The 20789-nt window shown below is 42.7% G+C and overlaps 1 protein-coding gene across 3 annotated transcripts in view; it reads right to left on the reverse strand.

Annotated features, from left to right (window-relative positions):
• Window positions 1-10682, reverse strand: part of PRKG2 (protein kinase, cGMP-dependent, type II) — a 29006-nt gene extending 18324 nt beyond the window's left edge. For all 3 annotated transcript variants that reach the window (XM_017837610.1, XM_017837609.1, XM_017837611.1), the window contains exons 1-3: window positions 10588-10682; window positions 6731-7237; window positions 1177-1343 (exon numbers count right to left, since the gene is read on the reverse strand). In XM_017837610.1, coding sequence (XP_017693099.1) covers window positions 1177-1343; window positions 6731-7224 — 661 coding nt within the window. In that variant the 5' untranslated portion in view covers window positions 7225-7237; window positions 10588-10682. The remainder of the gene's footprint in view (window positions 1-1176; window positions 1344-6730; window positions 7238-10587) is intronic.
• Between the last annotated feature and the right edge of the window lie 10107 nt (window positions 10683-20789).

A 20789-nucleotide genomic window follows, 5' to 3' on the forward strand; every position in this document is an offset into this window, starting at 1 on the left:
GGCTACAACAAACCAGTCAATAGTGGTTCAGATAGTCTAGTGTGGTGTAGACAAACTTAAAGTCTTAAAATGGAGTTCACTGGAGAAATTACTCATGAGATTTGTGTGTGTATATATGTGCAGAATGCAAAGGAGAAGGCAGAAAAATTAAAAGCTCGATAAATTTTCCTTCAAGAAATTGTTCTTAAGCTTTACTACAAATCCAGTAAAAGCCAAAAACAGTCTGAATTTTGTGTTATCCTAACACAGTTACCATCATTTTTTTCAAACTGATCCATCTATATGAAACCAGAAGACAGAAAATATTTTTCCAACATATACCAAGATGCTTCTAGCTTAAATATTCCTACCTCAACAGAACATACTCCTTACAGCATGAACTCCAACTCATATGAGTCTCTGGGCCTTTTAGTAGTCCAAAATTGATGAAATATGCAAATTAATTTTTAATGGTGAGATGATGAAAGAGACAATACCTCTTAGGAGCAACTTCCATGTGTTAAACTTGGGGTCCACTAAGACTGATCTGCAATTTGAGATTTGTGTGTAAGCACAGTAGCAGTCAGCACAGATGACTGCAGAGAGATTATTTCAGACCAGTTGGCATTATTTTAGGAAAGCTTTTTTACCCTAAAGCTTTTTGTTTGCATTGTTGTTTGTTTGGCTTTTTCTTTTTTTTTTTTCCAAAAAAAAAATCCAAACAGGTCTTTAAAAAAACCTCAAAAAAATTTCAGCTTTAAGAACAGTAAATGCAGACCTCACCTCTCAATTTCCCATACGCAGAAAACTAGTATAATGTCTCAAGAATGTTGAAAGCAAGTTTATTTTAGAAGTGGGTTCACCACTGAGAAGTCTTCAATATTTTAAATAATCCCTGTTCTTCCTTTTGAGAAAAAGGGCTTGGCTGCACGAACAAAAAGAATTTCCTTGCCTCTAGGCTTTTGTAAGTGAAAGAGGTAATGAATTAGCATTAAATCGAGATTCAAGTTTCCAAGGTGCTTTTTGTTTTTCTCACTCTGTTTCATGGAAGTCACAGGTAAAACTTGCATCGCCCTCATCAGGGCCAGAATAAATTATTTAGGAGCACAAACACCATCACTGTGGCTTTCTGCCAAAACTTCTGAACTACTTTCCTGCTTCTTGCACTCGTGTGTTGTACAAGCAAGCAATAATCACCTTTGAGCACAAAAATGTGATTGCCCGGTTCTCCCTGTCTGATGATGTAGCTGCCTTGCTGAAAAGTCCTTTCATACATACATTCCACCATATCTCGTGTCTGGTGAGGCTCCAGTCTCTTCAAGAACTGATTTCTATTCAGGGCGTCCGTGATAAGCTTCTTCTCACTGGTTGCAAACAAAACAGCAAAGTTTAAAATACCCAGCATGGTTGTGGTGTATTATTCACCAAGCATTCATTCCCCTCAAGATGCTCCCCCTTATTTCTCATAGTTGCATGACCAGTACCACTGACAAATATTTCAATCCTTGCAGGATTTTACAATCCTTGCAGGAAGACATGCTCCCCAGAAAATTTTGCACCGTTTCTCACGATATTCTTTCCCCACTGCACAGCTCAGGTATGTAGCCTTGCTTATCTGAAGGAAAGAAATGTGAAATATATGTCTTCACACAGCACTGCCTGCACAGGATTGCCAGCTTGTTATAAGATCAGGCCAACTTTTCTAAGATTCTAAACCATTTTTTTTTTTTAATATCGAGCAAAAACATAGCACCGATGATATGAAAGTCAACACTGATTGTACTAAAACCTCATCAAGAGTTTCTCTTTTGAGTTGTGAAAAGATGCATGAAGTAAAAGTATGCAAAAACGTGATTAATAGGTGGTGTTTTTTCTTAGGAGAATGTTAGAAGACACTGGTGGTGAGTAAAACAAAGAAAATTGTTGATGAGTGTGGCTGAAAAATGACTACAGAGTACTTCCCTTGCACTGGTAAAATAACACTGATCCTGTGGCATTCCCTGTTTATAGCTACGAAGCAAATTTATTTGAACGTTGTCCCAAAATTCACAAAGTAAGCCCAGGATGCAGGAGAGGTGTGTGTGGAGGTGGAGGGTTAGTGCTGATTTCTTCTTGCACTGCTCTTTGCCTTCCATCCACAACCCTGAAAAACTCTTCCTACCCCTACTGTGTCCACTTCCTTTGCACAGATGACAACAAACAGCATAAATGCTGCTATCTGAGCGAAAATCCTGTATAGTTTGTTCATGTGGGATGTCAAAAATGTTCAGTCTCCTTAAGAATGACCAAACATGGGAGAATCTTCCCAAAGCAGGCCCTTTACTGCTTCTAAGAATTTTTAGACTATAATTGGAAGTTGCCAAGCCACTCTCCATGATATTTGAAAAGTCATGGCAGTCAGGTGAAGTTCCAGGTGACTGGAAAAAGGGAAACACTGTACCCATCTGACTTAGGTCAGATCTGTCAGAGCCCTGAGGGCAGTAATAGGCCTTACCTACACTGCACAGCCTCCCTTGGGACCACCACACATCCTCTGCCCATTGGAATGCATATTCTCTTTAAGCCCAGGTATGGGCATTCAGTTCTTGTCTGGGCTATGTTATAGAAATAATTGATTTTGGTTTTGTCTTCTGGATGGGTATTGGCCCGATATTGTAAGTACTTCGTTTCTCTCTCTTGGCTAGAGTTTGCATCTCATTGATTGCTTCTTCTGTGGGACTGCTGATGGACCCTGTTATAACCACCCTGCTGAGCCTACCCTGCCCAGACCTCGGGGATGGCATCCCGGTTACTGTGCTGCAGTAACCTGGTTCACTTATTCCTGCAGAGCAATCTTGTTCTGGCTGCTCCCTGAGACAGTCTCTGTATAATTTCCTGTTGTAGTAAATGCACAGGTGTTGCAAATGAGTGAATTGTAAAGACAAGAACAGTCTATATTTGAGCTGCTGGTGGAAGAGTCCAGTGGTTGGATTTTAAGAAGAAGAAAACATGGGAAAATAAACAGTGGGTGAATCCACTAATAATGACTAACCAACTGAGTCAAAGCAGGCTATACATACCTACTGGGCAATCTATGAGCTCTCATTGAACTTGTGTATGTCCTGGGTCAAGGGCTTCCTATAAAGCAGTGCTTTGAATCCATGTCAGAAATGAATGCAACTAAACAACTGCTGCACTGATGAAGCTTTTATGGTTAGGTTTGCTTTACTGCTGAAGTGAAAGATAAATTCTGCCTTTAAGGCCCCATGTTCCTAACATGCATGTAAGGACGTGTAATGAAGTCAACACTCTGACAGCTTTCTGGAGGCATTTAAGGTCTATTCTTGCTTGTATTCATAAAACTAGGTTATGTGGGAAAATCTCCTGAGGACAATCCAGGAATGAACAACCACAGGGCAAGTAAATACACTTACAATGTTAGTAGCCATATAATGACTGAAAATAAGTAAAGGCGATGAGATGAGGCAAGAAAACAAAATCAAGTAGCTATGGTAAGGACTGTGTTTAGAAATGGAGATCATAACTTAGCTTCTGCTGAAAGCAAGAGGGTTATTGGAACATAAGCTCTAACTTAGTTTTCTGCTAAAACCAAACTTCTAATTTAATTCACCCTGGCCTGCATGGTGCATACAAAACTGAAACAAAATACAGTAATTCCATATAACCAAATACTTAAAATGAGGACAAAAGCTTCCAGAACTACATAGGAGGCTATGCTGTTTCCAGGAAGTGCAGTTGGCCACAGAGTGAAGGACTGAGGAGTATGGTAACTGCAGCTCAGGCTCTTGAATCAGTTGCTTGCTCATTTCTGGGTATCCAGCACACTAACAGTTGTCTCTCCATTTCTCCTGTACCTGCTCCACTTTTGAGAATGGCTGCTGGAAATAACTAGACGTCCTGAGAGGACAGAAGACATTTAGTCCAGTACTTGCACTGGTTGCTGTCCTTATGAGTACTACTAAAAAGGTAAAAAGGGGGTGCACAGAACTGTTCTGGTGTTGAGGTATCTCTTGGTCTCACCTCTAGTAGGACTTTTCTTCACTGCCCAGAGCCAGCTTTGCCATAGCATCCTTCTCCAGGTTTTGTTCCCCTACCTGCTGTTAGCTTTCATGGAAATGTTCCCCCTGCCTCTTTCAACACATTCCCAGTCAAATTCTAGAAATAGCACCTGACAGTCTAAGAATAGCTTTTTGTGAACAGGATTGGGAATTTATTTCTATCATAAGACAGATGTCACGTCACAGGTGCAGGGGTACAACATATGTTTTGCCATATGCTTTCTCTTAATGTACCTTTCTGCTACTAATAAGAGATTTTTGGCTATCTGCTGGCATTGGCTGGTAAAAGACATCAATGTCAAGGGTCAAGATAGTTCTTCCCCAGCCCATAATGGCTGATAACAGAACTGGGTCACGGTCCTGAGCCCCTATAGGAAGGGTCTTGATAAAGGCAGTTTAAATGCTGCTGATGGTAATAGTATGCTCTGTAAGAACACAGAAAAATGGAGAACTATCCTATAGAAAATGAGACACCTAGATTGTTAACACTGCAAAGGTTAAGTGATTAAAAATATTTTCCATTTGAAGGACTTCTGAGAGATCTGCTCTCATATACCATGTTCAAACTCTGAAATCTTGAGTCTTTAGTTAAATTTTCAATGCTTAAACTGCCATTAAGGAAAAAAACCTAATTTTTTGAAATGATATGGATTTACCCAACTAGCTCAAGAGAAGAAAAAACATGGAAAAAACATCCACTCATATAGGATAGATAAGAACCATTGAAAGCTTCTAAAATTTTCATTAAAATCAGTCATGCTGAGATACTCCAAACAAAAGCATGGCACTCAAAACCCTGCTAAATGAATAGCATAACATTATGCCATTTTGTTTTATAAATATTTTTAAAAGGGGCGAGTGACACTCCGGACTCAATGCAAATTCAAGAACATAGCATGGAGCTTCCCCTCCTTCTGAAATAACTGCATTCACAATAGTGCAACAACTGTGCAATTATCTTATGCAGAAGTGGGGCTGCATTAAGTCCTTTCTCTATAAAGGAGAGGCAGCCACTGATATCAGCAACTCTGAACGCTTCTATAGACACTGTTAGGCTAAAGGATCAGTATTTGCTAGTTACAGTGGACAGAATTCTGTAGAGAGTAAAGGTCAGACTTTGTTCTTACATGTATGCCAACTGTCTGAACTTAACCTACTACAGTATTTGCTGCCCAGGTAAGGAAACCAAATGTTTGTACCTTTCAGCATTTGATTGTCTCAGTAGGAAGTTGATAGTGTCAAACAAGTGTGTATCACAAGCTTATCTAACTGAGAAGCAGAGTAATGCATAGTAGTTTTGTGATGGGGTTTTTTGGCTATGTTTGCTTCCACAGTATTTGGAAGATCAAATGATACTGTGGCCACTATCACATCAAAAGATGATGTGCATTACATTTAGATTGCTTAAACTGCAATACTTGGTTTTGTTCTGACTGCTGCACTTAGCTAATCAAGCAGCTCTTTTCTTGCCTTTACTCCTCACTGCTGTTACAATTCTGTCTCTGAAAGCACCCTAGAAAACCATCTGGTTGGCAACAGTACAAGGATCGTGCCAAGGAGAAGTCAGGTAGGTGATTACAAGTAGAACACTCCTAAAACAAACAGTGATTTAAACTGCCCAGGTACTTGTGATAAAATATTAATGCAGTCCTCTTACTTTGTGGAAAAACACTGCTAGCTGAAGTTCTCAGTGCTTTATGGTGACTCAGGCAGCCTTTCTGATTCACAAGACACCCTCTAATGTGTAATGCTGGACATGATGGATGAGAAATCAAGTCTTATAACTCTCAGGTCTACTAAGGTACACTTATGTATGTCATGATTTTTTTAACAGAATAATAAAGCTCCCCGCAAATCTGAGGCACTTAAGCCACTAGCTGAAGTCCTGATAGATTCTGGCTACCACCATTTTAAAACAGATACTCAGGTTTTGTCTACACTGCAAGGTCCCTATGTTTAAGGATACCAGTCCAACACATCTGTCCACAAGGTCAGCTGGGACCACAGATATTTCTGGGTCTTTCAGAGTCTAGAAAGCATAACTAGATTCAAAGAGGAACAAGTAAAATTCAGTTCCTACACCATGACTACCAGAAGCTGGAGGGCAGGAGGAAGCTAAGAGGACAATCACACCATACAAAATATTTCATTGCATTCTGCACCAGACTGAGTTGAAACTGGGCTGACAAACTCTGTGCACAGCTCAGGAACAGTGTCCATATTGCATTTGGGAGAGCTGAGCTGGAGTCACCTGCTCCTTCCCAAGCCATCTATGCTGTAGAGATAAGAATGAAACCAGGTGAAAGCATCCAGGCACCTCCTCATCAGTGTTCTAGAGGATAGCTTAAGCTGTGAGCACTAGGCAAACCCAGAGCTAAGAGGCTTAGGTCTAGCCTAGAAGATGCTTAGGTTCTGCTTAGCTGGCTGTAAAGATAAATCTCAAAGAGACTATAAGAGTCTCATCTAAAACACAGAGCCTACCCACACCACTCTTCATCTGAAGTCTGTGGGACACAGATGATTCTTGGTTAAAGAATCACACAAACTCAACCTGAATTTCACTACCACAGCGACAAAGCCTATATGAAAAAGATGGTTATTTTAATCTTGATTTATCATGAGAACAATATATCAGTGTGACAAAAGTATTATCCTTGTAACACAATCATATAAGCCCTCTGAAATGAGCTCACCTGGAATCCTTTCGGACCGTTGCTTTTTCAAGGGAAAACATGGCTTTCCTGCTCAAATCATACAGCCGCGTTGTCGGCTCTGCAGACACACCTTCCTTGGCTCCTCTCCTCCTACTGGCAGAAACTTTCAATGGAGAAGGCTGAAGAGAGTGCTCTCCTTGAGTGCTAACAACATCCTGGAGCTTGTTCAGCTGTGTACACTTGCTCTGAAGTTCCTTGGTGAGTTCTGCTATGACCTTAGTCTGCATAGCCAACTGTTCCTGAAGCTCAGCAACATGACTTTGACTGTCTTGCAACTCTTGGTCTTTTCTCTTCAGCTCCTTTTCCAGTTCAAGTATCTTGCTGCAAAGAACATCAGCTTGCCCATTGATCACACTGATGCCTAGGCATGGGTCCATCAAAAACTTATGGTTGGCAGCACAGCCAATAGCAAGGTTTGCTACGTGTCTGTCTGTCTGCCTCAGATGCTTGGGTTTCACTAATCTATTCCCCATTTTGTCCAGAGACCTAGGCAAGAAAATAAATTTGCAGTTTTATTTTGTTCTCCAAGAAAAATAAAAAATAAAATAAAAACCATGGAATGGCAAACAATGACTTTAGTATTTAACTGGCAGCTGAATTTGCCATATACAACTATAGTAAACACAGTTGATTGCTTTCATCTTTTCCAGTCCTGCAAGTCAGTGTAGTAAAGGGCAAAGAAAAGAGGTAGGTAGGGTACTAAAGACAAAGCAGAAGATCTGATGGCTATCACTTCATTTTTGTGAGTCAAAGGGATGTGTAAGCTCCTATCAGCCTAAGACGAGACAAACAGCGGGAAGCAGAAAACCTCGCACTCGATTGCTGAAGCAAGAAAATTGTTGGAGGCAAAAAATAAAAGTTGGGTCACTTCTCCATTGAGGAATAATTATTGAGTACACAGACTAATTTAACCAGTGGCTGCATATCAGCCTGACATAAAGGATATGTGGTTACTAAGAATAAGTGTTAAGAATAATTTTGGGGAAAAAAATTAAGGATTATGACCATACTGATCAGAAGAGGAGTCTGGCTAGCTTGTAACTCTCTCCAAACACGACTGTAGGGAGACGCCCAGGAATGGGTATCAACAGGAATGAGCATATAGACAGCTTGACTGAAATATTCTCTGAAATTTCAGACTTTCTGGGCCTGATATGTATTATCTAATTCTCAATGGGCCTCTAATCCTAGTACTTGTCTCAGTTCCCTTCCAACTCTTGTAAACTTCTTATCTGCAGACCATGGCAGGACCTCAGCAAGGAGTTGGACAGGTCTGCTTCTTGCATGAAGAACTACCACCTCCTTTTATTTATTTCTTCCAGCAGAAAACCAAGGATGCCAAAATCAGGAAAAGCCAGCTTCAGAAAGACTTCTCTCTATTAATCTCTTCTATATGATTCTGTAAATTTCTAGGCTAGTTCTCTGCCTGAGCATATGCCTGAATTCTTTCCCAGAATGACAAGCCCTTCCTCATACAGACATCACTCCAAAAGTTTGACAAACCCAGCTGTCTTTTGCTGATTACAAATTCAGGACAGCATAGAGTTAGACCCAATGTACCCCTATCAAAGGCAGGCAGGTGGCACAATTTCTGCAGCTCACTTAATAATTTAAAACCGGCTCATATATATTAGTGTAATAGCTGCTATTGCTGTCAAGGAACAATTATCTTTTTATGGGGAATTACCCCCTTCCATTGGCTACTCATGAAGAGTGACCGGGCAAAAAAAAAAAAAAGGTCCTGGACTCCTGAGAACAGCTATGCTCCAAGCACTCACTAAAGAGCAGCCTTCAGTAGATTTGCAGAAACCCATCTTCTTCCTTGGACACCATCTTTGGCATATTTTACTGTATCATTTTAAGAGGATCAAGGAAGAAGTGCCTGCTGCTTTGGTCAGACTGTATTAAATGCACAAGCTGATGGGGCAAAAAACCTGTTACTTTTGAGACTCTAGTGTTCAACAATCACCAGCCCACTGTACACCAGAACCAGTCTTGGGGAGCAAAGCCTGCCTATAAATCCCATCTGTGCACCACAACAGTGGCAGGTTACAGTTTGGTTCAGCTCAGGTCTAAGAAGAATTCCACCAGGAGAGAAGGAATGAGCTTAGGGCCATATTGTTCAGGCCTTAGCTGCACATAGAGCTTTTCCCAAAACCCCTGACCAGGTTCCTGTCCAATTGTATTCTTCTTGCAGAAGACCACAGCACAGAAAATATCTGCTTTCTTAGATGAAGCACAAATTGTTTACTTGTACTCTGATTTTTGCCCTATCAATAAGCTATTTTATGAAATTACTGGTGCACTAACCATGCTGCTATTGTGATCAGGCATTAGTAGGCCCAAAGTAGCTGTTTTTCTGCCTCATGAATGCACTACAACTTTTTCAGGATGAACCCCAAGTCATACGGTTTAAGCTAACCTCTTTTACCATTCCATTGGAACTGGATAAAAACAGGTCCCTGACAAGGTACGTTGATCAGACAACAAGAAATACATTTGAAAGCTTCAGTAAAATTCCTTTACTGGTTAGCATAGCCATACTTCTGACAGATGCACAATTATGTTCTGGTTTACAGCCTTCAAAGAGTTAGAATTGAAATAGCTGACAAGGTAACTTACATTGCAAATCTAGTTTTCCTTAAAACAGTCTTTCTTCTCAACTCTGTCTTGCTTATTGTGACTTTGCATAATACTTTTCTCTTGTCCCAACTTCCCAGATGCATTTCCCTGGTGCCTTAGCTTTTTAACAGGGTAGTATGTCAGAAATAAAGGCAAATCTGTACCGCACAGGAGAATTTAAACAAATTGCACATCAAGGTACCAAACCAAATAACTCTGAAGAGGGACCTAGGCATCACTAAACATGGCTTAACCAAAGATCTTAGCTCAGCATGCAACCATATTAAAAAAAAAAAAAACAAAACCAACTTAAACTAAATGTTACAATTCAGAAAGTAGAAATGAAGATTATGGGAAACACACCATCACACACAACATGGTAGCATTCTCTGTTACTGCTGTCACTGCAGTGACAGTTGCTGCATTTCAGATAAAGGATATCACATGCACTTTAAAATTATATAGGGCAAGGTGACTGACCCAGGGCACAGAAAAACCTGCTAACTATATTGTATCCAGAAACAACAGGTTTACTGCGTGATGGTTAAAGTCCCTAAGATATCAACCCCACTAGAGAGAAAATGTTAGGAACTTCTGTCTGCCCATTGCATATGCACAATTAATTGTCAGCGTAGAATGGAACGAGCCATCGGATTGGCCACTTGTGCAGGAAAGTCACGACCAAGTACTTGGCAGGATTGAAGAAAAGACTGACAGGTGATTTTGTTAATTCAACATTACAGTAGTCAGTTCTAACAGACAACTTAAAACCTTATGCCTCAGAGGTCTGACCAACCTCTACCCACAGTTAATGAGGCAAAAAGCAAAGCCAGAGCATTGCACTGTGTTTTACTACAGTAAAACGCTCTTTCGAGGTCACACGCTCTTTCGAGGTCACTGGACAGACGCGGCCAGGGACCGGGCAGAGTCAAAACCCACGCAGGGGAGCCGAGAGTGCCCGCCGCGGGATGCTAACGGGATGCTCAATGGGTGCCTAAGGGATGCTTAAGGGATGCTCACGGGATCCAGCGCCAGCCGAAACCAGGTCCGCCCCAGGCCCGCGGGGGGCGGGCGCTACCGGGCCAGGACCCCCGCCTGGCCCCCGCCCCACCGGAGCCCGGCGTCGCCCCGGGGAGGCCGCAGCTCCTCCGGCCTCCCCCGCTCCCCGCACGCACCCGCCGGCGCCTCTCGGTGCCTGCTACCCGGTCCCTCACCTGCGTGCTCAGCTGGCCCCGGGCCCCGATCCAGGACGGTGCTGGGCGGCGGCAGGGACGGAGCGATGCTCCCTTGGAGCCGGGCTGGGCGGTAACGCCGCTCCCGCCTGCTCGCAGCCCGTCACGGGCGCGGGGGGAGAAGGGCGGAGACGGCGGTGCCCGCCCGTCTCTCCCCCTCTCCTTCCCTCTGTCTCTCCTTCCCTCCCCTCTTTCCTTCTCTCCTTCCCTCCCTCCTCCGGCGGTGCGGGGGCTGTGGGGGCGCTGCGCTGTCCCCCGCCCAGGGAGGGGCAGGGGCTTCCAGGGCGTGGGGAGCCACCGGTGCGGTGCCCGGGCTCGGCAGGGAGGCGGACACCCCGTCCCAGGCGGGCAGGGACAGACAAGCTGGGCTCCTCAATGCATCCCGCTTGGCACAGAGATAAATGCAGGGCCCAGCTCGGGCCGTGCTGACAAGTGTTTGCCCTGTTTGCTTTCCGCTGCCGCATGGGTAGGTCTTGGCGTGACTGTCGGGCACACAGCTGTAGAGATCCTGCAGCCTTTGTAATCTGCAGCTGACCCTTAGGCACCAGTACGCAGCCCTCCTGCAAGGAACCTGCTCGTGTCCGGGGGTGTGTCCTCACTCACGCTGGAGCACCACGGCTGGCCCCAGAGTAGAGGATTGCCTCTGTGCTCAACACTGACTCTTGGCAGAGTACAGGTTTCACAAGGGCTGTTCTCCGCTGCGCATATCTTTGTGTTGATTCAAAACATCTGCCTTCAAATCAAGGCTTGCTAGGCACAAACAGCCTGACAAAACAACGGTGAAAGGATTTTATAACAGGCTGCATGCACATCCCTCCTACTGATGCTGTCAAGCAAACTTAGTCTAACCCCAACCTGTAGCCTCTAGGACACTGACTCTCCAATTTTCTCCTCTGCACTTACCATCTCCATTTGAGGCTCTCTTTCTTTACATTGACCCCAAATTCTTTCCTGACCCACAGTTAAAAAAACTTTCCTGTCTGACCATCCGGGAGCCACTCTGGCGGTCACACTCACACCACCCCAGGCTGTCACTGCTGGGACTGAGGCCCCTTCACAGCAGGTGGCTCCAGTGACCCAATGGGTGCCCTGCTTGACTCCCTGCACACCCCACACTCGTACACTCAGACAGGTTTCCCATAGTAGAGTCCCAAATGTCTTAAATCATTTAATGGTGGTGCAGCAACACCATAACACCTCTAGCTGCTGCCTCTGGGAAGGGACCCTCAACAAAGGAGTCACAGGGCTTTTATACCCTTACAGTCAGTGCAACGATTCCTCACGTGCTCTTCACGCTCCTTGCATGTGCCTTTTGATCTGAGGTCTTGTTGTTTATTTGGTTTCTACGGAGTCTCTGGATGACAGCCAGAGCCCACAGGTCCTCATGCCCTTTGTCAGGCAAAGGGTTGGCTCCGAGTCACGGCCCCTTGCTTGGGGCTCCAGCCATTCCTCCACCCAGGGTACAACCTGCGGCTCCCACTGCAGCTGCACACCAGGCTACTGGCACCAGGTGCATTCCTCAACACCATTCATGAACTTCAAATTGCTTATCAAAATACCAGCCAGTGCCGGTATTGCACTTATGTGCAATTCTGGCAGTCACATTAGCAAAAAATCTCTACAAATATCTATCTATTTAATACTCCGGGCAACTCCATCACATACACCAACGTCAGTTTGCCTACCTCTAAATCTTCCTTTGATTTCAACAGATCTCAGTGTTCATCATGGCTTCCACAATCACTGGCAATATCTGGGAGTAAGCAGCTCACATAAATCTTAACAGGAACAGCCTGAGAAGGGCTCTGTGTTCTTCCACTTACATTGGAGTTCTCAATCAAAAAGAAAAACTTATAAAAAAATGTTGGTCGCATACATTTCCCTGACTACTCAATATCTCAAGACAGAAATGTTATGGTAATCAGAGAAGCATGTAATGAGAAAAGTTGTCCCAGTATCTGCCTACACTCTGGAAATGAGCTGCTCTGGGAAGCAGCAATTGACTTGGATTCCCTGCAGTGTAAGGCAGTTTGACAGCACCCTCTTTTTCTGTTGCGAAGTTCATAAGAAATGCAGTCAGGAACCTGGAGACTGCTCCCTACTTATGGTAAACCAGGGATACATGGAGTCTTGCTCTTTGTTGGTAGAAGTGGAAAAGATAATGGGCACCCCCTGCAGTTCACCTGCCAGGAGACTTCAGAGGTCAGCATCACACACCTGAAGCCAGCCACTGCATGACAGAGATCAGGTGCAGGTCACTGTCTGGAAGGCTTCATGTCTGCTAGGGCAAGTATAGCTGTCACACCTATTCTAAAAATTCCTTTGATATGTTACAGAGCCCCTTTTTCCACCCTCAGAACTTGTTTCAGGGTAGCAATATGTTTGGATTACAGTTAGGGATGCTTTGGTCAATCTAGACTGGAAGTTCATTTGATATGAGTTAGCTTAAAAACTTGGAAAACTGGCAACTTGTTTTGGTCTAATTGTGAAAGAAAAAGCTGTACAGTCACATTACACAAGCCCTATATTCTGTAAGTCTTACTGTCCTGTCTGCAAATTGCAGGGGCAGAAATAAACATACAAAGCACAACAGGAGTGTCCTGTTGTTAATCCTTCCCATTTGCACTGCTGTCTTAGCAAGAAATGGATGAGATATTTATTGCCATGAAGGATTGAGGAGCAGGAGCTTGAAAAAATGGGGATTTAGATTGTATCTTGCTGCTGCTGAGTTCATGCTTTGAAGCAAAATAAAATAGATGGTGTTAAATGTTGCTTTCTTGGTGTTTGGTTTCTTTTGTGCTTGGTTTTTTTTGATTGTTTTGGTTTTGGGGTTTTTTTAGATAGAAATCAAACAGGTAGGGATTACAAAGTAACAATGCTTCTGCTTCTTTCATGCTTTGGGAAATATTTCTATATTCTAAGAATTTTGCTCTACATTTTGTGGCTATCCTGTTGAGTAATCCAGAAGGTGGACTTCAACCTGAAACACAACACAGTCTCACTTGCTACTGAAGTTCCAGAAAAAGAGTTTTGTTTGGGGTTTATCCATTCTTCCCCTCCACCCCATATAAAAGATTTTGTTGTTGTTGTTGTTGTTGTTTTGTTTGTTTGTTTGGTTTGGTTTGTTTTGTGGTTTTTTTTGTGGGGATGGGGGTATTTCTGTGGTTTTGGCTCATCTAGCACCTCTGGACACTAACCATCTTTGGAGCAGTACCATAATTAAAAATCAAACAATCAGAAAAACATTGTTTGAAAGCTAAAGCACATAAATCATCTAAGCTCTTGAAAGCTAAAGCACATAAATCATCTAAGCTCTAATGCCATGAAGGAATAATAAAGGTGTTTTGTTTGTTAAAATGTATAAATAGTGAAAGGTTTTGATAGTGGTCATGCTGGCTTTGTGGATTTGCCAGCCAGCACCCCTTTCTGCACAAAACTGTAGGTAAATCAAATACCTTGACTCTGTGTGTGGATTTTTCTCTTGCACACTGGGTGGGAGAACCTGTTTTGGAACAACATCCTTGGCGAGAGGTGGTGCTGCAGTCCTGGCTTGAGGCTGGGATCATGACAGTGGTTGTTCAGAAGACAGCAGATAACAAGAGATCCTGCTTTTCTTTCTGTCACCAGTTGCCAGAAAAATTCTCCTCCATAGCCTTGTAGGAAAGACAGATTCTCATCCTGCTAAAATGATCACTGGGCAGAGTTCACCACATTTTACTGCTTCTCTTAATCACTGATCAACAGATTGAATGATGCTAGAATGTCTTGAGCAGTCTCTTTAGACAGATATAATAAAGATTATGGCATACAAAAGAGGGACTGTATGAGGGAAATGACATTGTTTCTTAATTCTCAAACAGAAACCAGTCATTTGATTATATGAAATAATGGATATTTATTTGCCATCTGTGCCCCAAATAATAAACAAGCCTTTGAACATTGCCTTAGGCAGTGCCAGTTCACTCACCAGGCTAGCTTCTACTTGGCCATAACTTCCTCCAGCCAAGAATACTCTAACCACTGGAAAGGAAAGCACAGCAAGGGCACATCTTGTGCCAGGTTAATAGGACTTCTGCACAGAAAAATTCTTGCCCCAACCCCTCAGTTCCACCACTCTCACTCACTTAGACAAAAGCAGGATGAATACTGCAAGCAGGAGCAGTGCAAAATCCTAGAAAGAAAAGAACTGCATCAGAACTTCACCTGACACAGATCATTTTACCACCTTTGCTGGCTCTTCTGCTTTTTTTCACTGTATTGAGAGTAAGCTACTTCTTGCCCATCTTCACAAGATGCTGAGCATCAGCCCAAAGTCATCTACTACCCCTCAGGTATGGACTGTGAACGTGAGAAATAAGGGGCACCTAAAGGGCCTGTGCTGGTATGTTAAAGAGCTTCTGGGCCATATAAATCATTCTGGCTGAAAATAGTGCTATTACCTGTCAGAAACAGTCCTGAGCAATTAATTTGGACCATTTCTAGGTATAAATATATAGTATGTGCAGAGTCCTTTATGCTGGCCTTCTACATACTGGGTCTAGGTCAGTTCCCATCTGCTGTCCTCTCCCACCACAGATGAAGAACATCTCAGAAGCAAAAAGGAATACAGGTTGTGTGTACTCATTACAGCAGGAATCACGCAAACTCAAAAGGCTTTAAATGGAAAGAGGTACAGTAGCTATGGGCTGGCCTATGGTGATACTGTCCTGCACTGTTTAGCTCACCAGGCAAGTTTTAGATTCCTGTTATAACACCTATAATCAATGGGAACTCTGAACTACAACTTCTCCTGTGGTGATATGGAGATACGGCGTTTTCTATGTTCTTGATGTTCTTCAAGAGATAAAATTTACTAATTTCTATCCCTGGTCAGCCTTTCAAAATTGAAATTCCAATATTGAAAATATTTTAATATGAGTTTTAAAATACTTCAAAACTACATTTATTTGACACTGGAAGTAAAAACGAATTGGTAATTCAAACAGAAGGTTAATATTGTGGGAGGAATTTTGTCTTGATTTGACCCAACACTTACAGTATAAATCAAAGCTTCCCATGAGGGTTGTATCTTGCTAATGTTTTTCAGGAGTAGACATATTATAAGTTGTAAACAAACTACTACGTTCTTTAACAGGAACCCAGTTACAACTGCCTGTGCCATTTCTCCTGTAGCAACCTGGAAGATACATCTTTTATAACAATACAACTGTATTCTGATAGCGTGTCTAAATACACTGTGTGATCTTAACAACTACAATATAATTAAAATGCTACAAGAAAATTTTCAAGGTGACTATTTAGTTTTGTAACACGAGACATCACTACTCATGACCATTTGCAGTGGCAGAGAGAACATCTTGATTCTACTGAACTCTCTAAGCAAAACCGTATTGACATCATACAGCAAAGTCACACTGAGGTGGATATAGATATAACTGCTTACTCTGTTTCTGAATTCCATGACCATCATTTTAAGGTTTCTTGGGGTCTGAATCAGTGACATGCTTCAGGCTGTACGTTTTAAGCACAAGAACTGTCTCATTGAGGCTCCAAACAGAGTCAGGAACCACATCACACATTGCCATAGAAGCTCTTTGCTCCACACCACTGTCGTGTTAATATAAAGACCTTGGGAACAATTGTGTTTTTTTTCTCTCCGGTAGGTGCACAATGACTATTGCTTCTCTATCTCAAAAATCTTTTACAGTACTCTTTCCTGTTCAAATTCTTTATTCAGTTTTCCCACACTCCCTTGAGTGGCTCACAGACTGTTATGTGTTAATGTGTCTAAGAAAATTAGATCAAGGCACTCCAGAATGGCACCTTGTAGAAAAGGAAAAAGTCCCAAGACTAATAAAACAGAATAGAAAGATAGAATTTAATTATAGGGACCAAAAAACAGGGGAGCGGGAATTGGAGGTAGATCTTGCACATTACAAGGGAATCACGTGCAAGTTCATGACATGTCTGTGAATGAGACAGAGGCATAGAGAAGCCAAAAGCTCTGGCTCATAAGGAATACTGTACTAAATTTAAAGAAAAGAGTTTAGGGAGTTTCCTCAGACTATAAGATCACAAATCTAAGCGTGACGTACAGGTACACATTTTCCTGTCTTTAATTACAGGTGTGGTTCCTTCTTATGGCTTCTCCATATGACTGTGGTACTCACAATGCAAGCTTCCTTTTGCTGCTGCCCAACTCATTTCCCTTGATTTAGCAAAATTGACTCTTGCTTAAGACCACGCATGCTTTTTTTCCCCTCTGTGGGGTGACAGCTCTTTTCAGCCTAAGAGAAAAATCCAGGTAAAAATGAGAGAAATATAAGCTAAAAGTGTCTTGTTTGATCCATGAGGATATGCAGCCAGATATCTGTGTACTTCAGGAGTTCATATAAGCAGAGACAGCACAAACAGAAAAAAACCTGCATTGTAACCAGAAATTTCTAAGTGAAAAAGTGTGAGGGAATTGTCTGCTGCTTTAATTCATCAGATTTGATAGCATTTCTTGTAACATGGTAAACAGAAGAGTATTTAAGATTGCAATTAAATTGCTTTTTCTCTCTTCAGGCAGTTTATTTAGAAGATTGTTTAAACACATATGAATGTGTCTACACACATGCACGAAAGCTCCAAGGTGAAGGTTAACTCCAGAACTAGAAGACCGGGGAAGCACAGTGCAAAGGCACCTGCATCAGCTGCACCCCAGCCTGGATACCTCACTGCTGGAACTGCACAGGCCACAATTGCTGTGTGAACCTGGCAAGGCTGTGTCCAGGTCCTAAGTAGTGTCCTGTCCCACCACAGAACTTGAGCATCTTCAGGGCACCTCTTCCCTCTGAGTTCTGCCGGTCTAATCAGACAAGACAGGTGAAATAATCATAGCAGTGCTCCCTAACATTCATGCCAAATGAGTACTATCATCATATCCCACACCAACTGAAACTGGAAGAACCTCCCATTTCCCACCCACTTTCCAAAGACATCATCTCAGTTCAGCATCTCTGATGGTGGGAATATAGTCCTGGACTATGAAACAAAAGTTCAACAGTAGAAGCCTAAGGGTCATCCCTGACTCAAAGGTGTTCAGACCTGGCAATAAAACTTTACAGGTCCCTTTGTATTTTCCCTCCCTGTCCCTTTGTCCTCTTTCCTTTTTTCCCAGCTGCTCTTCTCAGGGTTACATTTCAGTTTTCTGTTCAGTGCAGACATCTGGTGGTCGAGCTCGGGATGGCAGCTGAACAAGGGAAGCCGAACAAGGGAGGGATGCACAGTCTTTTTTTCCTACACTGTGGCCTAGTGGTAGAAAAACCAAATTCTGCTATGCAGCAAGGATTGATTTTCACTTTTATTCCCTCTCTGCCTTGCTGCTCATTTTCTGCCCCCATCAAGTCTCGGAAACCTGCTGCTCCTGCGTGTTTAGAAGAAAGGCCAGACTGTGCAACCAACAGACTGCAAGTTATTTGCCCTTCCTGCAGTGTTACCATGTCTATCTCATCCTGTGGCTGTTGGCTCCAGGCACACTGAGGAACATCCAGCAAATGACCCAACGAGGAGGAAGAATGGTTCTGCTCTACAGGCAAAATATGGACATACACTTTGCCTGTTAAAAAGGAGGCACTCAGGGGGAATGCAGATAAGAAAACCCAGAGACAATTATAATATGCCTAATCCTAAAAAAACTCTCCAACGGAGAGAAGTTCTTGAGTGCTCTGAGAAAAACCCATTAAATCACCAATCAAGACGCCAATTGCTGAATGCTTCTGCAGGAGGGCTGCTCCCAGGCTTTTTCTGTGACACTTACATGACCAACCTCCTTAAGAAATATTTTTAGAGCTGTTTTATTGGAGGACAACTGCCCTTTGCACTGTGGCAAAAAAATGAGGATGAATCACATCTGAAGGTGGTATCATTGTTCCATACCTTACTTAAAGGAGTCTGAGGACCTCATGGAAAGCACCGTAGAAAATGCCCTGCATGACTGTATATAAAACCATTTTAGCAAAACCACCCTCATCCCTGCTAAAGAAATCATTAGTTTCAGTTCCAACCTTTGTAATCAAACCGGATTCTTGTGGGAATTCTCAAGAGAGGCAAGCTGAAATGCATGTTCATGGTGTTGCTTCTTGTAACATTGACAGAAGGGGATACCTGGAGAACTCTCCTTTTCTTTAGAAAGAGCACAACAGTGCCAGTATAATGCAGATATATCTGAGGTGAGATGCTTCCCACACCTGATGATAAATTGGCTTTCCTAGTCAGCTTGCTCCACCATCCCCATGTCATAGTGGAAGCAATCACTCATAGTGCAGCTGTGCAGTAAAACCCACAAGCAATGGGCAAACAGTAAATTGGCAATGGCAGAACTGGTTTAGAACCGACAGCAAACTTGTATGTCACTTGTATGTAAGCATAAGAAAACACATTGTGGTCTGAAAAAAATACAGAAGTAGATTTTTACCAAAGTTCGCATGAACTTTCTGCTTTTCTTGGTTTTGCTTTGTTTGATGGCCACAATCAGTTTGGCAAATGCAGAATAATTGAATGGCGCCCTTAGCTTCGCCCTATTTGAAAAGTGGCACAGATGTCTCATGGATGCATTTTGCAAATATCTCTACATTCTGCACTTGGCGCAGACCTGTGCACTGAAATGGGTCTGACTGGCTGTAAAACTACTTTTTTTTTTTTGCCCCTCTCCTTATATATAGCATCAGCACTAAAATGCCTGAATATATGAAGATATATACACACAGACACACACATACATATATATGTAAAAGAAGTGGGAAGGGACTGGATTCTGGATTAACACCTAATTTTTTAAAATAATTTTTTTATGTATCAACTCCAATCTTTTTCTAGATGTAACTCCTCTTTCTCATTAAACTTACTGTGTCATCAGCACAACATTATCATCCTGTGAAACTGAGCTTCAAACCCAAACTGATTTCAGTCAGTGTTACCTAGATTACCTGCCATGGTGAACAGAAATCCTGAGAAACAATCCTTGGCTGATCAAGCCAGGACACAAGGAGTAGCGAAAGTGAGTGTACAGCACGTATAGAATACTCCCCAAAATAATGAGTCCCATAGGAACAAAGTAGAAAAATATATTTTTAACTTAAATATGAACTTCGTGACAATGCAGTTTCTAACTGCTCAGCAGAGAGCAATTAACCCATTTCTGAGGCAACAGCAGCGTTATACATTTTATAACCCTATCAAGATTTGGTCATATTTCAGCTATTTATTATATACATACTGAATAAACTGAACATGCACCAACACCATCCTCAGTATAAAAATGGACCGACTCATACCAAGTACGTGCTCCTACTGAAAACAAGAACATGTTTATGTGCTAAGGAAATCTCCCCCTTTGGAATTAGAGGCTAAGATCTCGTTTTCTCCTAAGGGATTTCGACAGATGCAGGGTGAGAAACACTCACTTCCCAATCCAAGGATTCACACACCTGACTAGCACTTTTTTGCCTGGGAATATAAAGTTTTCTGTAGGGCAAAAAACGAGGACACTCAGGATGCCAATTTCCTGGCCTTGTGCTGATTAGTCACATAACTTCCTGGAGGGAAGGTTCCCACCCCTGGAGATTCTCTTTCTCCAGGGCACGTAGGCATGGCTTTAAGTAAGCCATTGTACAACTCTATCTCTCCACCTGGCCGAGGGTGACAGGGAATATGGTGTACCCAGTCTATTTATTCCATGATCTGCAGCCCATTCCTGGGTGGCTTTGTTTTTGAAAGAGCTTTCATTATCTGACTCTAGCTCAAGTGTCACTCTGTGATGACGTATAGGCTTGTTTATTCCTCCTAGGATGCTACTCCTGTTTGCTTTCCCAGCAGAAAGCTTCTAGTCCCCATGGTGATAGCTGTACCACTGTGAGACTGCAGCACCTGCCAGTCTTGATGGAACCAAGGGGGCCACATTAACCTGGTGGCCAATCTTCATCTAGCAGGTGTTTCTCCCCTCACATGTGCCGTTTCATCACTCACACTTTGCAAGCATGTTGTAAACATTCCACAGATCTCACACTGCCTAACCACCTATCTTATAGCTTCCCAGGAGAAGCCTGATCTCTGTTCTCTTTCCCTGTGTAAGAAATTCAATCCCTTGCACCATGTCCAGCAGTTTTTGTGGGTCCCCACCTGGCTGCAAAGGGTTCTCCATT

This window comes from Lepidothrix coronata, unplaced genomic scaffold, assembly GCF_001604755.1.
Source record: "Lepidothrix coronata isolate B3197 unplaced genomic scaffold, Lepidothrix_coronata-1.0 Scaffold307, whole genome shotgun sequence".
Lineage (NCBI taxonomy): Eukaryota > Metazoa > Chordata > Aves > Passeriformes > Pipridae > Lepidothrix > Lepidothrix coronata.